Below are 16,643 nucleotides of genomic sequence, written 5' to 3'. Positions count from 1 at the left end.
TTTGTTTTACCTTATCCCACTGGCCCCATTACTCTTTCTGTATCCTCCACTCTCTTAATCTGTCCATCACCCACACACTTCTCACTCTGGTTCCCTCCTCACTTTCTTCCCTTTATCCTCCAATGTTCTATCCTAGCAGATTCCATTCTTCAGCCCTTTATCACTTCCACCTATCAATCCCACTCGAGTCAAAACATCCATTGTCGATTACCCTCCATGGATGCTACCTGACCCACTGAGTTCTTGCATCATTTTGTGTGTTGCTCCAGATTTCCAGCATCCACAGTTTCTCTTGTGAGCCAATAAAATAATCAGTTTTTAAGTAATTTTTATTGTATACAAGTAATTTTTGGTTAAAGTATTGTGACAAGGCAACTTTTGAACCTGAACTCTATTAGCATATAAAGAACATTGTGCTTTACACAAAAACAGGATTCATGATTTATATTCTGCAGCAAAATTGATGGTATTACTCACCGCCTACTATATCCCCTCCCATTCAGAATCAAAAAGGTACTTCCTTTTGTCCTCATCTTCCACCTCAGCAAACTTCACATTCAACAGCTATCTTCTGTTGTTTCTGAGAAATTCAACAGCATGGAACCACCAAAGTTGCTCCCCAAGAAAATTCCAGGACAAGACCCACAAGCATGAGCTACCTCATGAAGTCCAGAGATGGGGTGCGGGGCCATGATCGACTCCATTTCTGACTGATCAAAGTGTCAAGGAAGACTGAAGCATCGAGGTGAATGTGGAGGAGTCCGGGACAGAGGTCAGGAGGCCATAGGTCGGCAGTCAATTTCCACAGAAGGACTGAGTTCGAGCGGTCACTCTCCTCAATGCTGACAGAGGATGCTTTTGAAATTCGAGTTTTACATGATTATTGGTGTGGACTGCAGTTTTTATTGGTCTCCTTCAGTTTTCTGTGTTTCCTTTCTTGCTGCCGATTGGTGGGTTGGGAGTTGGGGGTTTGATGTCCGTGTTGCCATTTTCCAGGTGGGCGATATGTTAGTTTTTGGGGATTTGGGGTCTGATGTTCTTGTTAGTGCTTTTCCATGTGGGCAACCTGTTTTTTCTTGTGTGCAAGACAGGGGGTTGGAGGTTTGATGTCATTGCTGCTGGTTTTATTTCCTTGCAGTTGATATGTTAGCTTTTTGCGAGGGTGGGGGTTGGGAGTTTGAGGTTTGATGTCCAGCTGCTGTTTTCTGGGCGGGCAATCTGTTACGTTTTGTGTGAGGGAGGGGTTGGGGTTTACAAGCTTTTGTTTCTTTTTCTTTTTCATGTGTTGGGGGTGGGGTTGGTGACTTCCATGGTTTTTCCGTATTTCATGGGCATCTGGAGAAGACGAATCTCAGAACTGTATTCTGCAGGAAGGTTTGCGAGTGCTGCTCCAGGGGGTTTAAACTAGATTTGCAGGGGGAGGGGAACCAGAGTGTTAGAGCAGATAGTGAGGTGGAGGAGGATAAAGGTCATGCGAGAACTGCAAGTATAGTGCATGGAGTAAAGCCAGATCTAAAATATAAAGAGGCTTTAAAGGGATAAAGTGCGTGTATTTCAATACTTCAGGAACAAAGGTGATGAACTGAGAGCTTGGATACATACATGGAATTATGATGTAGTGGCCATTACAGAGACCTGGCTGGCACCAGAGCAGGAATGGATTCTCAGTACTCCTGGATTTCAGTGCTTTAAAAGGGATAGAGAGAGGGGAAAAGGGGAGGAGGGGTGGCACTATTGGTCAAAGATACTATTACAGCTAGCAGGATCCTCTTTTGAGTCGGTATGGGTAGAAGTCAGGAACAGGAAGGGAGCAGTTACTCTATTGGGGGTATTCTATAGGCCCCGTGGTAACAGCAGAGGTACCGAGGAGCAGATTGGGAGGCAGATTTTGGAAAGGTGCAAAAATAACAGGGTTGTTATCATGGCTGACTTTAACTTTCCTAATATTGATTGGCACCTGATTAGTTCCAATGTTTTAGACGGGGAAGGGTTTGTTAAGTGTGTCCAGGATGGATTCCTGTCGCAGTATGTTGACAGGCCAACTAGGGGGAATCTAATGCTAGGTAATGAACCGGGTCAGGTCACATATCTCTCAGTGGGTGAGCATCTGGGGGACAGTGATCACCGCTCCCTGGCCTTTAACATTATCATGGAAAAGGACAGAATCAGAGAGGACAGGAAAATTTTTAATTGGGGAAGGGCAAATTATGAGGCTATAAGGCTCGAACTTGTGGGTGAGAATTGGGATGATGTTTTTGCGGGGAAATGTACTATGGACATGTGGTCGATGTTTAGGGAACTTTTGCAAGATGTCAGGGATAAATTTGGCCCAGTGAGGAAAATAAAGAATGGTAGGGTGAAGGAACCATGGATGCCAAGTGAGGTGGAAAATCTAGTCAGGTGGAAGAAGGCAGCATACATGAGGTTTAGGAAGCAAGGATCAGATAGGTCTATTGAAGAATATAGGGTAGCAAGAAAGGAGCTTAAGGAGGGGCTGAGGAGAGCAAGAACGGAGCATGAGAAAGCCTTGGCGAGTAGGGTAAAGGAAAACCCCAAGGCATTCTTCAATTATGTGAAGAAAAAAAGGATGACAGGAGTGAAGGTAGGACCAATTAGAGATAAAGGTGGGAAGATGTGCCTGGAGGCTGTGGAAGTGAGAGAGGTCCTCAATGAATACTTCTCTTCGGTATTCACCAATGAGAGGGAACTTGATGACGGTGAGGACAATATGAGTGAGGTTGATGTTCTGGAGCATGTTGATATTAATGGAGAGGAGGTGTTGGAGCGGTTAAAATACATTAGGATGGATAAGTCCCCAGGGCCTGACGGAATATTCCCCAGGCTGCTCCACGAGGTGAAGGAAGAGATTGCTGAGTCTCCAGCTAGGATCTTTATGGCCCTGTTGTCCATGGGAATGGTACCAGAGGACTGGAGGGAGGCGAATGTTGACCCCTTGTTCAAAAAAGGTAGTAGGGATAGTCCGGGTAATTACAGACCAGTGAGCCTTACGTCTGTGGTGGGAAAGCTGTTGGAAAAGATTCTTAGAGATAGTATCTGTGGGCATTTAGAGAATCATGGTCTGATCAGGGACAGTCAGCATGGCTTTATGAAAGGCAGATCGTGTCTTTGAGGAGGTGACCAGGCACATAGATGATGGTAGTGCAGTGGATGTGATCTACATGGATTTTAGTAAGGCATTCGACAAGGTTCCACATGGTAGGCTTATTCAGAAAGTCAGAAGGCATGGGATCCAGGGAAGTTTGGTCAGGTGGATTCAGAATTGGCTTACCTGCAGAAAGCAGAGGGTCGTGGTGGAGGGAGTACATTCGGATTGGAGGGTTGTGACAAGTGGTGTCCCACAAGGATCGGTTCTGGGACCTCTATTTTTCCTGATTTTTACTAATGACCTGGATGTGGGGGTAGAAGGGTGGGTTGGCAAGTTTGCAGACAACACAAAGGTTGGTGGTGTTGTGGATAGTGTAGAGGATTGTCGAAGATTGCAGAGAGACATTGACAGGTTGCAGAAGTGGGCTGAGAAGTGGCAGATGGAGTTCAACCTGGAGAAGTGTGAGGAGGTACACTTTGGAAGGACATAATCCAAGGCAGAGTATAAAGTAAATGGCAGGATACTTGGTAGTGTGGAGGAGCAGAGGGATCTGGGGGTACATGTCCACAGATCCCTGAAAGTTGCCTCACAGGTAGATAGGGTAGTTAAGAAAGCTTATGGAATGTTAGCTTTCATAAGTCGAGGGATAGAGTTTAAGGGTCATGAGGTAATGATGCAGCTCTATAAAACTCTGGTTAGGCCACACTTGGAGTACTGTGTCCAGTTCTGGTCGCCTCACTATAGGAAGGATGTGGAAGCATTGGAAAAGGTACAGAGGAGATTTACCAGGATGCTGCCTGGTTTAGAGAGTATGCATTATGATCAGAGATTAAGGGAGCTAGGGCTTTACCCTTTGCAGAGAAGGAGGATGAGAGGAGACATGATAGAGGTATACAAGATATTAAGAGGAATACATAGACTGGACAGCCAGCGCCTCTTCCCCAGGGCACCACTGTTTAGTACAAGAGGACATGGCTTTAAGGTAAGGGGTGGGAAGTTCAAGGAGGATATTAGAGGAAGGTTTTTTACTCAGAGAGTGGTTGGTGTGTGGAATGCACTGCCCGAGTCAGTGGTGGAGGCAGATACATTAGTGAAATTTAAGAGACTACTAGACAGGTATATGGAGGAATTTAAGGTGGGGCGTATATGGGAGGCAGGGTTTAAGGGTCGGCACAACATTGTGGGCCGAAGGCCCTGTGCTATGCTCTACTATTCCATGTTCTATGTTCTATACATACTTCGATAATAAAATGAACCTTTTGACCTTTTTTTTTGGAAACATTTCCCCTGAAAAACTTTGGATTGTTCTTTCATCTCACCCACATACAGTCTTTCCAAATGGTCTTTTCCCCATACAATTACAGAAGATACAACACTTATTCATTTCTGCTTTCTAGAGTTTTGCCAAAGTGCAGAGGCCACAACACCCATTTCAGGTTGAGATAGATCAGCTGGATGAGTGGTGTCACAACAACCTTGCACTCAATGTCAGTAAAGACAAAGAATTGACTGTGGACCTCAGCAAGTGGAAGTTGAGTGAAAACCCATAAGTCCATTTTGAGGGATCAGCAGTGGAAAGGGTGAGCAGTTTCAACTTCCTGGGTGTTACCATCCCTGAAGATCTAACCTGGGTCAAACATGATATATTGATGCACTTACAAAGGTGGGAAGATAGTGGCTGTATTTCATTTGGAGTTTGAAGAGACTTGGTATGTTACCATAGGCTCTGGCAAATTTCTACAGGTGTACCTTGGAGGGTATTCTAACTGGTTACATCATGTCTGGTAGGAGAGACCACTACACAGGGCTGGAACAAGCTGCAGAAAGTTATCAGCTCAGCCAGCTCCATCATGGGCACTAGCCTCACCAGCACTGAAGACATCTTCAAAATGCAATGCCTCAAAAAGGCGGCATCCATAATTAAGGACACCATCACCTAGGACATGCCCTCTTCTCATTGCCATCATCAAGGAAGAGGTTCAGGAGCCCGAAGACACACATTCAACATTTCAGGAACAACTTCTTTCCCTCCACCATCAAATTTCTGAAAGGACAATTAACTCAAGTACACTACCTCACTATTGTTTTCTTTTAATTTGCTTTTTTTCACTACTCGTTCGATTGAAATTATTACATATTTTTCTTATTGCAATTTGGAGTTTTTATTATGTATTGCATTGTACTGCTGCTGCAAAACAACAAATTTCACGACATATGCTGATGATAATAAACTTAATTCTGATCCTGATTTCGGTGAAACAAATTTCTTCTGTTACTCCTTTCAATTGGTATACTGTATTTATCGAGATGGATATAAATTTAAATCAATGTACAAGCCCTTTAGACCATGATTTTGAGCTGTCCTTTTAACCTAACCTACTGCAACCCTAACTCTACTCTCCCACATTGCCCTCCATTTTTCTTTCATCCATGTGCCCAGTCTTCAAAGGGGATCCAAGGAAAATACATTTTAAAAATAAAAGAGTGGCTAGTATCCATAAATGCCCTGCCAGAAGAGGTGGAGAAAACAGATACAATTACCATAGTTAAAAGTTAGTTTGACAGACATTCAGTAGGCAAGGAAGGATATTGTTCTAATGCAGACAGTTAGATTTAGCGTAGGTAGGCAAGAAATTTGGCATGGATGAATATGCCAAAGAGTCATTTTTATGCTGTACAACTCAATTAATTAGTAATCTTTTACATGGAACCTTATCAAAGGGCTTTTTGCAAGTCTAAGAGAGCCGTATCCATTGGTTTTCCTTGATCTGAATTGTTAAACTCCAATAGGTTTGTTAACAATGAGCTATCTACCAGAAAACCATGTTGACTCTATCCGATCCTGTCATTGGAACCTTTTTAAAAGATTATTGCATTTAACACCCTACTGAAAGTATACATTCCTGCAGTTTGCAAGTGGTATGCATATCCATATAATTTTAAAAACTTAAAAATGTATCCACTCAATCTATTAATATTATAAACAATAATAGGGTGGAACTTTTTTTCCAAAGCAAATGATGGAACTGAAATTGAATAATAATTGACACTGAGATAAACAGAAAACTATTAGGGTAGCTGTTGAGAAGCTTGGTCAGAGAAATGGCTATAATAATTTAAATCAATACCAAAGAGTGAAAGAAATTTGGGGATGGGATTACTGAGCTGAGGAGAATAAACTAACGTAATAAATAGCATGGTTCATGCTGATTGACTCTAAAATCATATTAATGACGTGGCAGATAAATCTTATGCGTAACATGCATCAGGTACAGGTTAATTGTGCACAATATTTTCAAGGCGTGTTTTCCTGCACAATCCAATTTCTCCGTTTTTCAAATTTATTAAAGTTAGCTTGAAATATATTCTGTGACAAAATTGAAGTTTCACTGCAAAAAATTGATTCAATCAGGTGCTGTTCGCAAGAATTTTCATAATTTGTCGGTACACATGCTTTCCCATACTATTTTCCCCCTTTTGTTTAAACTGTTGGGGATACTGGTGAGGGTGAGGGAAATGAAGGATATATATACATTAGTGCCCAGTTGCCTACACACATTTCCACACAAAGCAAAACCAAGGAACCGATTGTGAATTTCTGCTAAAGGGAAATTAGGAAAACACACACTAGCCCTAATTTAGGAGTCAGCAGTGGAAAGGGAGAGCAGCTTCAAGCTCTTGGGCATCAACATCTTGAAGGATCTACTTTGGTCCAACATACTGATGCAATCACAAAGTAGGCATGGCAGTGGCTCTACTTCACTAGGACTTTTAAGGAATTTGGTATGTCACCAAAGTGTCTTGCTAATTTCTACAGTATACAAAGGAAGGCATTCTAACAGGGAGATAGTCAAGAGCCCTAAGAACCACACTCAAAGTTTAATGAACAGCTTTCCCCCTCCACCATCAAGTTTCTGAATGGTCTATGAACACTGCTCCAAAATTTGCCCTTTGCACTTTTTAATTGTTGTAACTTAATTTTTATGTCTTGCACTGTACTGTTGCAAAACAATGAAATTTATGATATATCAGTGATGATAAGCTTGATTCTATTTATATACACTATACAGTACAGCTAACATATTCAGTGACATGATTGGTTGTGAATAATTTGTAGTTTTCTTAATTTAATTGATACAAATTTTATCAGTAGTTGCTTGTATTAGTTTATTTGTTTGTGTGTGTGAAGACAGCATTTCCAAAAAGAAGTGAAAATGATACCAAATTGAAATTCGAAAGAGCAAGAAGACAATGATATCAAAGTGATAGGGAAAATGAAGTGAAAGAGCACTAGTACTGTCAAGCACATAATTACAAGCTAATCAGACAAAGTGAAGGGTAGCAATTATTAATCCAATGGAAATCACTTTGCCTGTAAATTTGAATCACCATCAGTAAAAAATAATTACTATCATAACCTGTCATGGCATAATTTAAAGCATAAATATTTTTCCCCATATACCTAGCTATCTCTGCAAACTCTTATGATCCTATATCCCTCAAGTTGTGACATTTGTTCACTTTCAGCTTCCTTCTACACTGCCAACTAGGTGGCTATAAGGTCAATTGTATATTAGCTTGGGTAAAGACACTGCTCAGCTTGCACAGTAACAACTTTTAGGATGAGACACTACCAGAGGAGATGAGCTCAGAGCCCAGAGAAGCAGTTCTGCTTTTGGCTATCCCTTGTTCTCACCCTGCTTTTGGGAGCTGGCACCAATCCAGACTGAGATGAAACAGAAAGTTACACAAAGATTGCAAATTACCTGAAATCCAGCCAGAGCTGTAGCTCCTGAATAAAATTATTTTCTACCAGTTCTTGGAGCTCTGTCTTGACCCTGGTCATAACTTGAATTATTATTGGATCTGTACAACTTACCCCTCCACAGCTTAGTTAAAGGTATTTCAGAGTAACTATGTCATTACCAGAATAAAGATCATATTCATCCACTGAATATTTAGGTCGATCAAAATATTATTTTTAAAGTTCTTTTGAAGAAAAAATGACCACAAATCATCTAAATCAACAACACTGGGAGGTTTAAGCTGAAGTTTGAATATCTTGACATTTGCTCTTTAATGTCGAAGGATCAGTACAGTTAGTTTAAGAGATTACCGTGCAGTACTGCCTTCAAGTTCAGCCTCTAAACACTGATGGAGAGATTGAGCTATCAATTCTTCTGATCAAAAACAAATGTTATTTTTTGTATAATTGAAGGAAGAAACAAATTACAGCAGAGAACACAAACACATTTAATTTCACACACAATCTGAGTACAAATAATGCAATTTGTAATAACAGAATTTATTTTTGTACTATCTGGTGAAAAACCCTAAAATCTAAAATTGAGAAAGTCTGCAAATGCTGAAACTCCAAAGCAACATGCACAAAATGATGAAAGGTCTCAGCAAGTCAGGCATCACCTATGGAAATCAATACAGTCGACGTTTCAGGCTGAGACTCTTCTTCAGGACTTGCAAGGAAGAGAGACGGTGCCAGAATACAAAGGTGGGGAGGAGAAGGAGGATAGTGAGATGATAGGTGAAGTTAGGTGTGTAGGAAAAATAAAGGGCTGGAGGGGGATGATTCTGATAAGGGAGGAGAGAGGACATAGGAGAAAGGGAAGGAAGAGGGCACGCAGGGGGAGGTGATAGGTAGTTGATGAAAGGTACTAGGCCAGAGAGGGGAATAGAAGAAGAGGGGAGGGGAAGGGAAAAACGTTTTTACTGGAAGGAGAAATCGATATTCATGCCATCAGGTTGGAGGCTACCCAAATGGAATACAAGATGTTACTCCTCCACCCTGAAGGTGGCCTCATCTTGACATGAGACCATGGACCAACATATTGGAAGCAGAATGGGAATTGGAATTAAAATTTTTGGCCACCAGGAAGTTCCACTTTTGGCAGATGGAGCAGAGGTGCTCAATGAAGCAATCCCTCAATTTATGACGGGTCTCACCAATGTACAGAAGGCCGCATCAGGAGCACCAGACACAATAGAAGACCCCAGTAGATTTGCAGGTGAAGTGTTGCCTCACTTGGAAGGATGGTTTGGGGCAGTGAATGGGCAGGTGTGGCACTTTGGCCGCTTGTAGGGATGTGCCAGGAGGGAGATTAGTAGGGAACGACAAATAGACAAGGGAATTAGGGAGGGAGTAATCCCTGCGAAAAGTGGAGAGAGGGGTAGCTAAAGATATGTTTAGTGGTAGAACTTGTGGAGGATGATGTGCTGGATGCAGAGGCTCATGGGGTAGTAGACAGGGACAAGGGGAACTCTGTCACTGTTCAGATGGCGGGAAGATGGGGTAAGTGAGGATGTTTGAGAAATGGAGGACATGTGAGCAAGGGCAGCATTTATAGTGGAGGAAGGGAAACCCCATTCTTTGAAGAAGGAGGACATCCCTGATGTCCTGGAAATGAAAGCAGCATCCTGGGAACAGATGTGGCAGTGATGAAGGAACTGAGAAAAGGGAATAGCATTTTTACAGGAGATAAGAGTGGGAAGAGGTATATAGCCATGGAAATTGGTAAGTTTAGAAAAGATGTCAGTCAACAGTCTGTCACCAGAGATGAAGACTAAAAACAAGAAAGGGTAGAAAGATGTCAGAAATGGACCAAGTGAATTTAAGGGCAGGGTGGAACTTGGCAGGCAAAGTTAATGAAAATGATGAGCTCACCATAGGTGCAGGAAGCAGCACCAATGCAGTCGTCAACGTAATGGAGAACGAGTTGGGACGCTACCGGGGAAGGTTTGGGACATCGACTATAAATGAAGAGGGAGGCATAGCTGGGGCCCATGTGGGTGGCCATGGCTATCCCTTGAGTCTGGAGAAAGTGAGAGGAGCCAAAAAAGAAATTGTTGAGGGTGAGGACCAGTTCGGCCAGGAGAAGGGTGGTAGTGGAGGGGAATTAGTTGGTTCTTTTATTAAGAAAACCATAAAGTAACTAGTTTGCAAAGTACCAAGGTAACTTACTACTTAGAAGAAATAATAGCACAACTTGAATTAACTCTTAAACCTAATGCAGTAAACAAACATGTAGTTATTGGAAGATTAAACCCTTGCATTATTGGCTGATATTTGAACTTAATTACAAATCTTAATTTTTATTTGTCACTAATTAGAATGAGCACAGTTTCAATTTTGCTTAGCAACAAGCAGTTCATTAGATGATCATTTTCACCTTGACATTTTTATTTTAAATAACGTGCCCCAGTTTACTTAACAATTAACGTCAATTTTAGGAAGTGCAACTCAGAATTCACACATTTTAAAATTTTGAAATGAAAACAACACCTATTGGTGTGGTACTTACTGATAGGTTTGTGAAATTTGTTTAGCAATTTCATATGCCATTGGATCTCTATCAAGGGCAAACACTGAGATGTCAGAGGCTTGGGAAAGGATCATCTTTGTGTGGCCCCCTGCTCCAAACGTCATGTCCAGAAATATCTGCAAAAAAAATATGACAAATACGTTTAAAAAATGAAAATATTTTCTGGTGATTAACAAGTGTTAGCATGCAATGTTCTTTTACAGCCAAACACTGCACGCTGTGATGAGTTATCTCCATAGCCTCTCATTGTCTTCCACACCAAGTACATGATGTTACAACTACTAAACCCCCACCCCCCTTGCTTCTCAAGCCTCTGATCACCTGTTTTCAGAGTACACTTGTAATTAACATGAATAACCCTCATCTTATTTACCTTGTGTCAATCTTCCATTTGTCTTACTATAATTTCAATAGTCCACAAGACTTTCATCAGTTGCACATCATATTGTAAAGTTTCAAAAGTGCAAAGAAAAAAGAACTGAAGATTCCATACATTTGAAATAAAAACATTGAAGAAATATTCAACAGGTCAGGAGCATCTTTGGATAGTGAAACATTTCAGGTTGATAACTTCTCATCAGAATTCGGAAAATTTAGAAAAACAAAGGTACTTTATGTTGCAGGGATGAAGGAGGTGTGGAATGAAAAACAAATGAGTATATGTGAGAGGGTGCAAGAGAGAATGGATGATAGATTGGTATTGACAGAGAGCATACACAGGCTGAATAAGGAGTAAAACAAAGAGAAAATAAAGGAAGGAAACAAAAAAAAAATCATTAGATACAGCACTGGCTGGAAATGTGAATAAGGGGAACTCTCATAGCCAAGCTGCATTTGTGGACAGCGAAGTAAACTGAGTATATCAAAGTTTTCAAGAAAGTATCAATTAAAAAACTGCAGATGCTGTAAATTTTCAACGCCGGAAATGGTCAATAGGCCAAACTATATCTATAAAGAAACACAGCCAGTGATTCAATGGATCTAACCTCTACCATTCTTCTGAGGTGAACTTGGGAACCCAGAGGGGATTTAGGGTTTAGGGACATGGATATGAGGAATTAGAAATCAGGCCAGAATCTAAGCCTCCGCACCGCGTTCCAAGGCCAGCAATGCAGACATGGGACATTCATGCCAGACCAGCATGGACAAGGGCTGATGGCCCAACCCACTGGGTCAGTGAGTCGTCAGCAGGTCTTGGAGTCAGAGCTCCATGCAGGCAGGAGGAATGAGGTCCAATGCCCTCCAGGAATGCGAATCTGTGAGACCAGAGTCTGAGGATTAGCGTCAAGAGATCTGCAGGTCCTTGGATCGATGCAGAGGCCTGATAAGAAATCTTAAATTGAGGCTAGTTGGCCAGAGCCCTGAGTCTGCGAATTTCTGTGAATCTGCTAGAGAAGTCAAAGGCCCTATATCTGTGAGTTCCCAAGTTCACGTCTGCCGGAGGCCAAAGATGGGCTGTCCCAGTGTTGAAAAACCATGTGGATGGGTGGGTGGGAGGGTGGAAAGGGGTTTGGTTTGCTGCTGTCATTTTGTTGCTTGTTGTGTTCTGTGTTGTTCTGCTGAGCACTTGTGGGCATGCTATGTTGGCTCTGGAGTGTGTGGCAACACATGCAGGCTGCTCCCAGCACACCCTTAGGTTGTATTAGTTGTTAATATAAATCAGGGATTTCACTTAATGGTTTGATGTACAGTACTGTGCAATAGGCTAGGGTGCCTAAGACTTTCTACGGTACTGTAGTAACTTTACGTATTGCACTATATTGCTGCCGCAAAAAAAAAAACAAATTTCATGACAGATGTGAGTGAGGATAAACCTGATTCTGATATGGGTCTCTGTTGTGGACTGAGTATAGGAAGGGGCAGGGAGAGGGAATCACAGTTGGGAAAAGGGGAAGGGAGCAGGAAGCACCAGAGAGACATTCTGCAATGATCAATAAACCAATTGTTTGGAATCAAATGACCTTGCCTGGTGTCCCAAGGCTGGATGTGTCTGCACCTGCACCACCACCCTCGCCCTTGGCATTCCTCTGCTACCTGTGCCACAACCCACCACCAGCGCTCCACCCTCACCATTCCCAACATCCTTTGCTGTAACAGGAATTCTGCAGATGCTGGAAATTCAAGCAACAAACATCAAAGTTGCTGGTGAACGCAGCAGGCCAGGCAGCATCTCTAGGAAGAGGTACAGTCGACGTTTCAGGCCGACACCCTTCGTCAGGACTAGTTGGAAGAGTGTGTGTGAATTGCTGCTTTAGTTGGAAGAACTTGTTTTTCTGAAAAGTGAAAAGGTTCGAGATAAAACGTCAGGTGGCCTCATCAAATAGTACATGAATGAGAGAATGGGTGTTGGTGGAAATGCTGGAGTAAACCAGGGACTAGAAGGACCCAACCTTTCACTATGCTGAAAGGGGAGGAATGAAAGGCATATTTGATGGTGGCACCTTGTTACATTGCAGAAGATGATCAATTAAATGTGAAGGTTGATGGGTGGGAAGTGAAGAAAATTGGAAACCTATCATAAAATAGATCAGGTGACTTTGTATGTCATTCAGCATATAGCTGTGAAAATGTCATTCTGTTGAATCATGAACTTATGAACCTAGACGGTGAGATCATTATTGTTATTTATGTGCTGACATGTAAATTTTAACATTATGGCCACAGAAGTTCCAAGAAAAAAAGGAGGTAGCAAAAATTTCATTTCTCCCTCAATATTTCCATCAGCTTACATATGTGCATTAAAAGGCACTTTAGCTCTTTGCAGCATACTGGGATAGTAAATTTGCTCATTTTTCATGTCTGAAAGCCACAAAGCAGTCCAGTAACTCCAGTCCAATAAATTTAGTTAAATATATTCTTGCTTCAAGTGTAGTTGCAGAGACAAGCACATAACCCAGACTGGTACTGAGAGAACACTACCAGAGATTGTTTAAAGTGCCATCTGTTGGCAGATATTCTGAAAAGACCTTATCTGCCTGTTCATGGGTTGCCTGATTCTCCTACTGCTGTTTTTAATAATTATTTGCTGGTTTGTGCAAGCAGACTGTTACAATGGCTACATAATAAGCACAAGTCCTATAGCAATTCATCATCAGGAAACAGGAAAAACTTAATCTATTTACTCAGGCGGCATTTGTAAACTAAAGGAGGAAGCCCCCGTGGTAAATAACAGGATGCTGTTTTCTCTTAGTGTCTAATAATATGCAATATTGAGAAAATGTTATTGTTGCAAGTCTAAGTTGGAACAGGAGAACTTAGAAAACCAATATGTACTGTATAACTTATTCAGGTGACTTGGATTACAATTTTTATTTTTCTCATTTCCCCCCTCCCATCATCTACTTGTGGAGGATAACTCTGGAAGAATAACTATTTGCACAGAAGAAAATTATTAAAAATGAGTCTTTTGTGGGATAGTCAAGTATGGATTCCAGCAGAAAGGTTTTTAACGGAATTGTGAACCTGATAGATTAAAGATCGTGGACTCACACTATTTGTAAGAAAGGAACTGTGCAAAATAGACAAATGAGACACACATATTTGGTGCAGTTAATTGCATTAGCCTAGAAATCTTCCATACTTATTAACAAGTTTACTGGTTGTTACAATAATAACTAGAATATCAAAATACTGTATCAAAATGAAACTTCGTAAGAGGCATTTCATTCTAATTATTTGACAGCACAGTTCCCACTCTATAAGATTTTATTTTGAGAAGACTCATTAGAAAGACTAATGAGAATATTTTTCCTTGAAGACCAGCAACATTGTTTTTCAGTCAACAAAGGTTCATTTACAGATGCACAACATCATTATAATTCATGTAATTTTGCAATCAAGTGGCAATAATTACTAATCTTACTGCTAATCTATTTACTAGGATAAATTTGCATCTTGAAAACATAAATACAACAATCTATTGTAAGCATAGCTGTGGCTCATCAGTTCAGCAATTAACAGTGCATTCAATAAAATTGGGAGCCACTTACTTGGATGGAGTGAAAATCAAATAGTGAGTAGCCCACTGAGCTCCCCAAGACTGTCAGACCTTTCAGTGAAATCATGGCTGATCTGTGACCCAATTTCTTTCCTGCAAAATCCCTAAAACATTTGGTTCACTAAACTTTTATCAAGCTCAGATTTTAAATTAACTGATCTCTATGAAAATGAAGGATATAAAATTGTCGAGTGAATTGGCCTACTTTCATACTTTTCTACATCTTTTAGAAAAGTATGGGATGATTTTTCAAAAAATTACATCATCTTTCTCTCAAAAGTTATTATTTTGCACAATTTTGCAATTAATTAGATAACTACAACAGCTAATTTGTTCTCAGGTAGACCTAATTAATCAAGTAGAACTGTTAATTTGGGCAGTATAGTAGCACAGTGGTTAGTACAATGTTTTACAGTACGGGCAACCCAGGTTCAACTCCCGCTGCTGCCTACAAGGAGTTTTTAAGTTCTCCCCGTAACCACATGGATTTCCTCTGGGTGGTCCGGTTTTCTCCCACAGTCGGAAAACGTACCAGTTAGCAGGTTAATTGGTCATTGTAAACTGTCCTGTGATTATGCTAGGGTTAAATCGGGGGATTGTTGGGCGGCGTGGATCGAAGGGCTGAAAGAGTCTATTTCATGCTATATGTCAATAAATAAATAATATTTGCTCACGCAGACAAATAGGAATCACCCTCCACTACTTACACCACTACTGTCAAAATTGATTTCAAATGAGATGAGCATCAAGTGAATAGGGTGAGAGGATTATGAGAACTTTTGGCATGTTCTGAAATGGGATCAATCTTCAATAGCTGATTGAAGAATTGAAATAGGTGCATGTCAAATGGTTATTTGAAAGATGTCACCTATACAGTAATGTAAAATTCATTAAATGATGCACAGAAGTGCCAGGTTAATTTATTCTTATGTCTTACAACAGAATTCAAATTTCCTAACTTGAAGGGCATTATCATGCATAAAAGTACAGGGATTAGATAGCCTTTGTATATTTTGTCAAGATCATTGGTGATGTAATGAAAAATGAAATACATTATAGAATTCACTATTTCTCTAAAAAACTTACCCATTTCAGTGCACACCACAAGCCCAATTGCATAGAAAGATACAAGTAGGACTGAGCCATGTAACGAAAATACAAAATGCTTCCAATACAGACCAGGCTTTTTTGGCCATTTAGGACATGCAGTATTACAGATTTTTGAAACCGGTGGTCCAGAGCAAGTCTGAGATATATTATTTTACAGTAGTTACATTACATGCAATGTACAATTTAGACCATGGCCTAGAATCACATTGAGAAATTAGTGTTTATTTTCTCACAAAGATTAAATTTACTTAGACAACTTAGTTACTGGAAATACAGAATTTTCTTTTATGAAGTCACAAAAATATGCAAATGTGAAATATTAACTTCAAAAATTTGCACTTTCTTAGCTGTATCAACACATTAAATAATGGCAGCCAATATTTTTGATTTTATACCTTTGAGGATATAACAAGTACAGTGGATAGAAGGGAACAGATAGACGTTATTTATTTGGATTCCAGAAGGCGTTCGATAAGGTGCCACATAGAAAGACTTATCCATAAGGATGGATAGAGTTGGGGGTGATGTATTAGCATGATAGAGGATTGGCTAATGAATAGAAAGCAGAGAGTTGGGATATGCGAGTGTTACTCTGGTTGGCAATCAGTGCTGAGTGGTGTGCCGCAGGGGTTGGTGCTGGGCCCGCAACTGTTCACGATGTATATTAACAAGCTGGAAGAGGGGACCGAGTGCAGTGTATCTAAGTTTGCTGATGATACTAAGTTGAGTGGAAAAGCAAATTGTGCAGAAGATATGGAGAGTCTGCAGAGAGCTATAGATAGATTAAGTGAGTGGGCAAGAGTCTGGCAGATGGAGTACAATGTTGGCAAATATAAGGTCATCTACTTCGGAAGGAAAAATTAAAGAGCAGATTATTAATTAAATGGTAAAAAACTGCAGCATGCTGCTGTGCAGATGGACTTGGGAGTGTTTGTGCATGAATCACAAAAGGTTAGTTTGCAGATGCAGCAGGCCATCAAGAAGGCAAATGGATTACATAGAAACATAGAAAATAGGTGCAGGAGTAGGCCATTCGGCCCTTCGAGCCTGCACCGCCATTTATTATGATCATGGCTGATCATCCAACTCAGAA

At 40.8% G+C, this 16,643-nt stretch overlaps 1 protein-coding gene across 9 annotated transcripts in view; it reads right to left on the bottom strand.

Annotated features, from left to right (window-relative positions):
- The window catches only part of mettl15 (methyltransferase 15, mitochondrial 12S rRNA N4-cytidine), an 89,069-nt gene that overhangs the window by 45,053 nt on the left and 27,373 nt on the right, over positions 1–16,643 (bottom strand). For all 9 annotated transcript variants that reach the window (XM_072272715.1, XM_072272707.1, XM_072272716.1 and 6 more), the window contains one exon: positions 10,423–10,559. In XM_072272715.1, the coding sequence (XP_072128816.1) occupies positions 10,423–10,547 (125 nt within the window). In that variant the 5' untranslated portion in view covers positions 10,548–10,559. The remainder of the gene's footprint in view (positions 1–10,422; positions 10,560–16,643) is intronic.

This window comes from Mobula birostris, chromosome 11 (assembly GCF_030028105.1).
Source record: "Mobula birostris isolate sMobBir1 chromosome 11, sMobBir1.hap1, whole genome shotgun sequence".
In the NCBI taxonomy this organism is placed as follows: domain Eukaryota; kingdom Metazoa; phylum Chordata; class Chondrichthyes; order Myliobatiformes; family Myliobatidae; genus Mobula; species Mobula birostris.
Note: the sequence above shows the minus strand (reverse complement) of the source record. Positions and strands in the feature narration are given on the sequence as shown.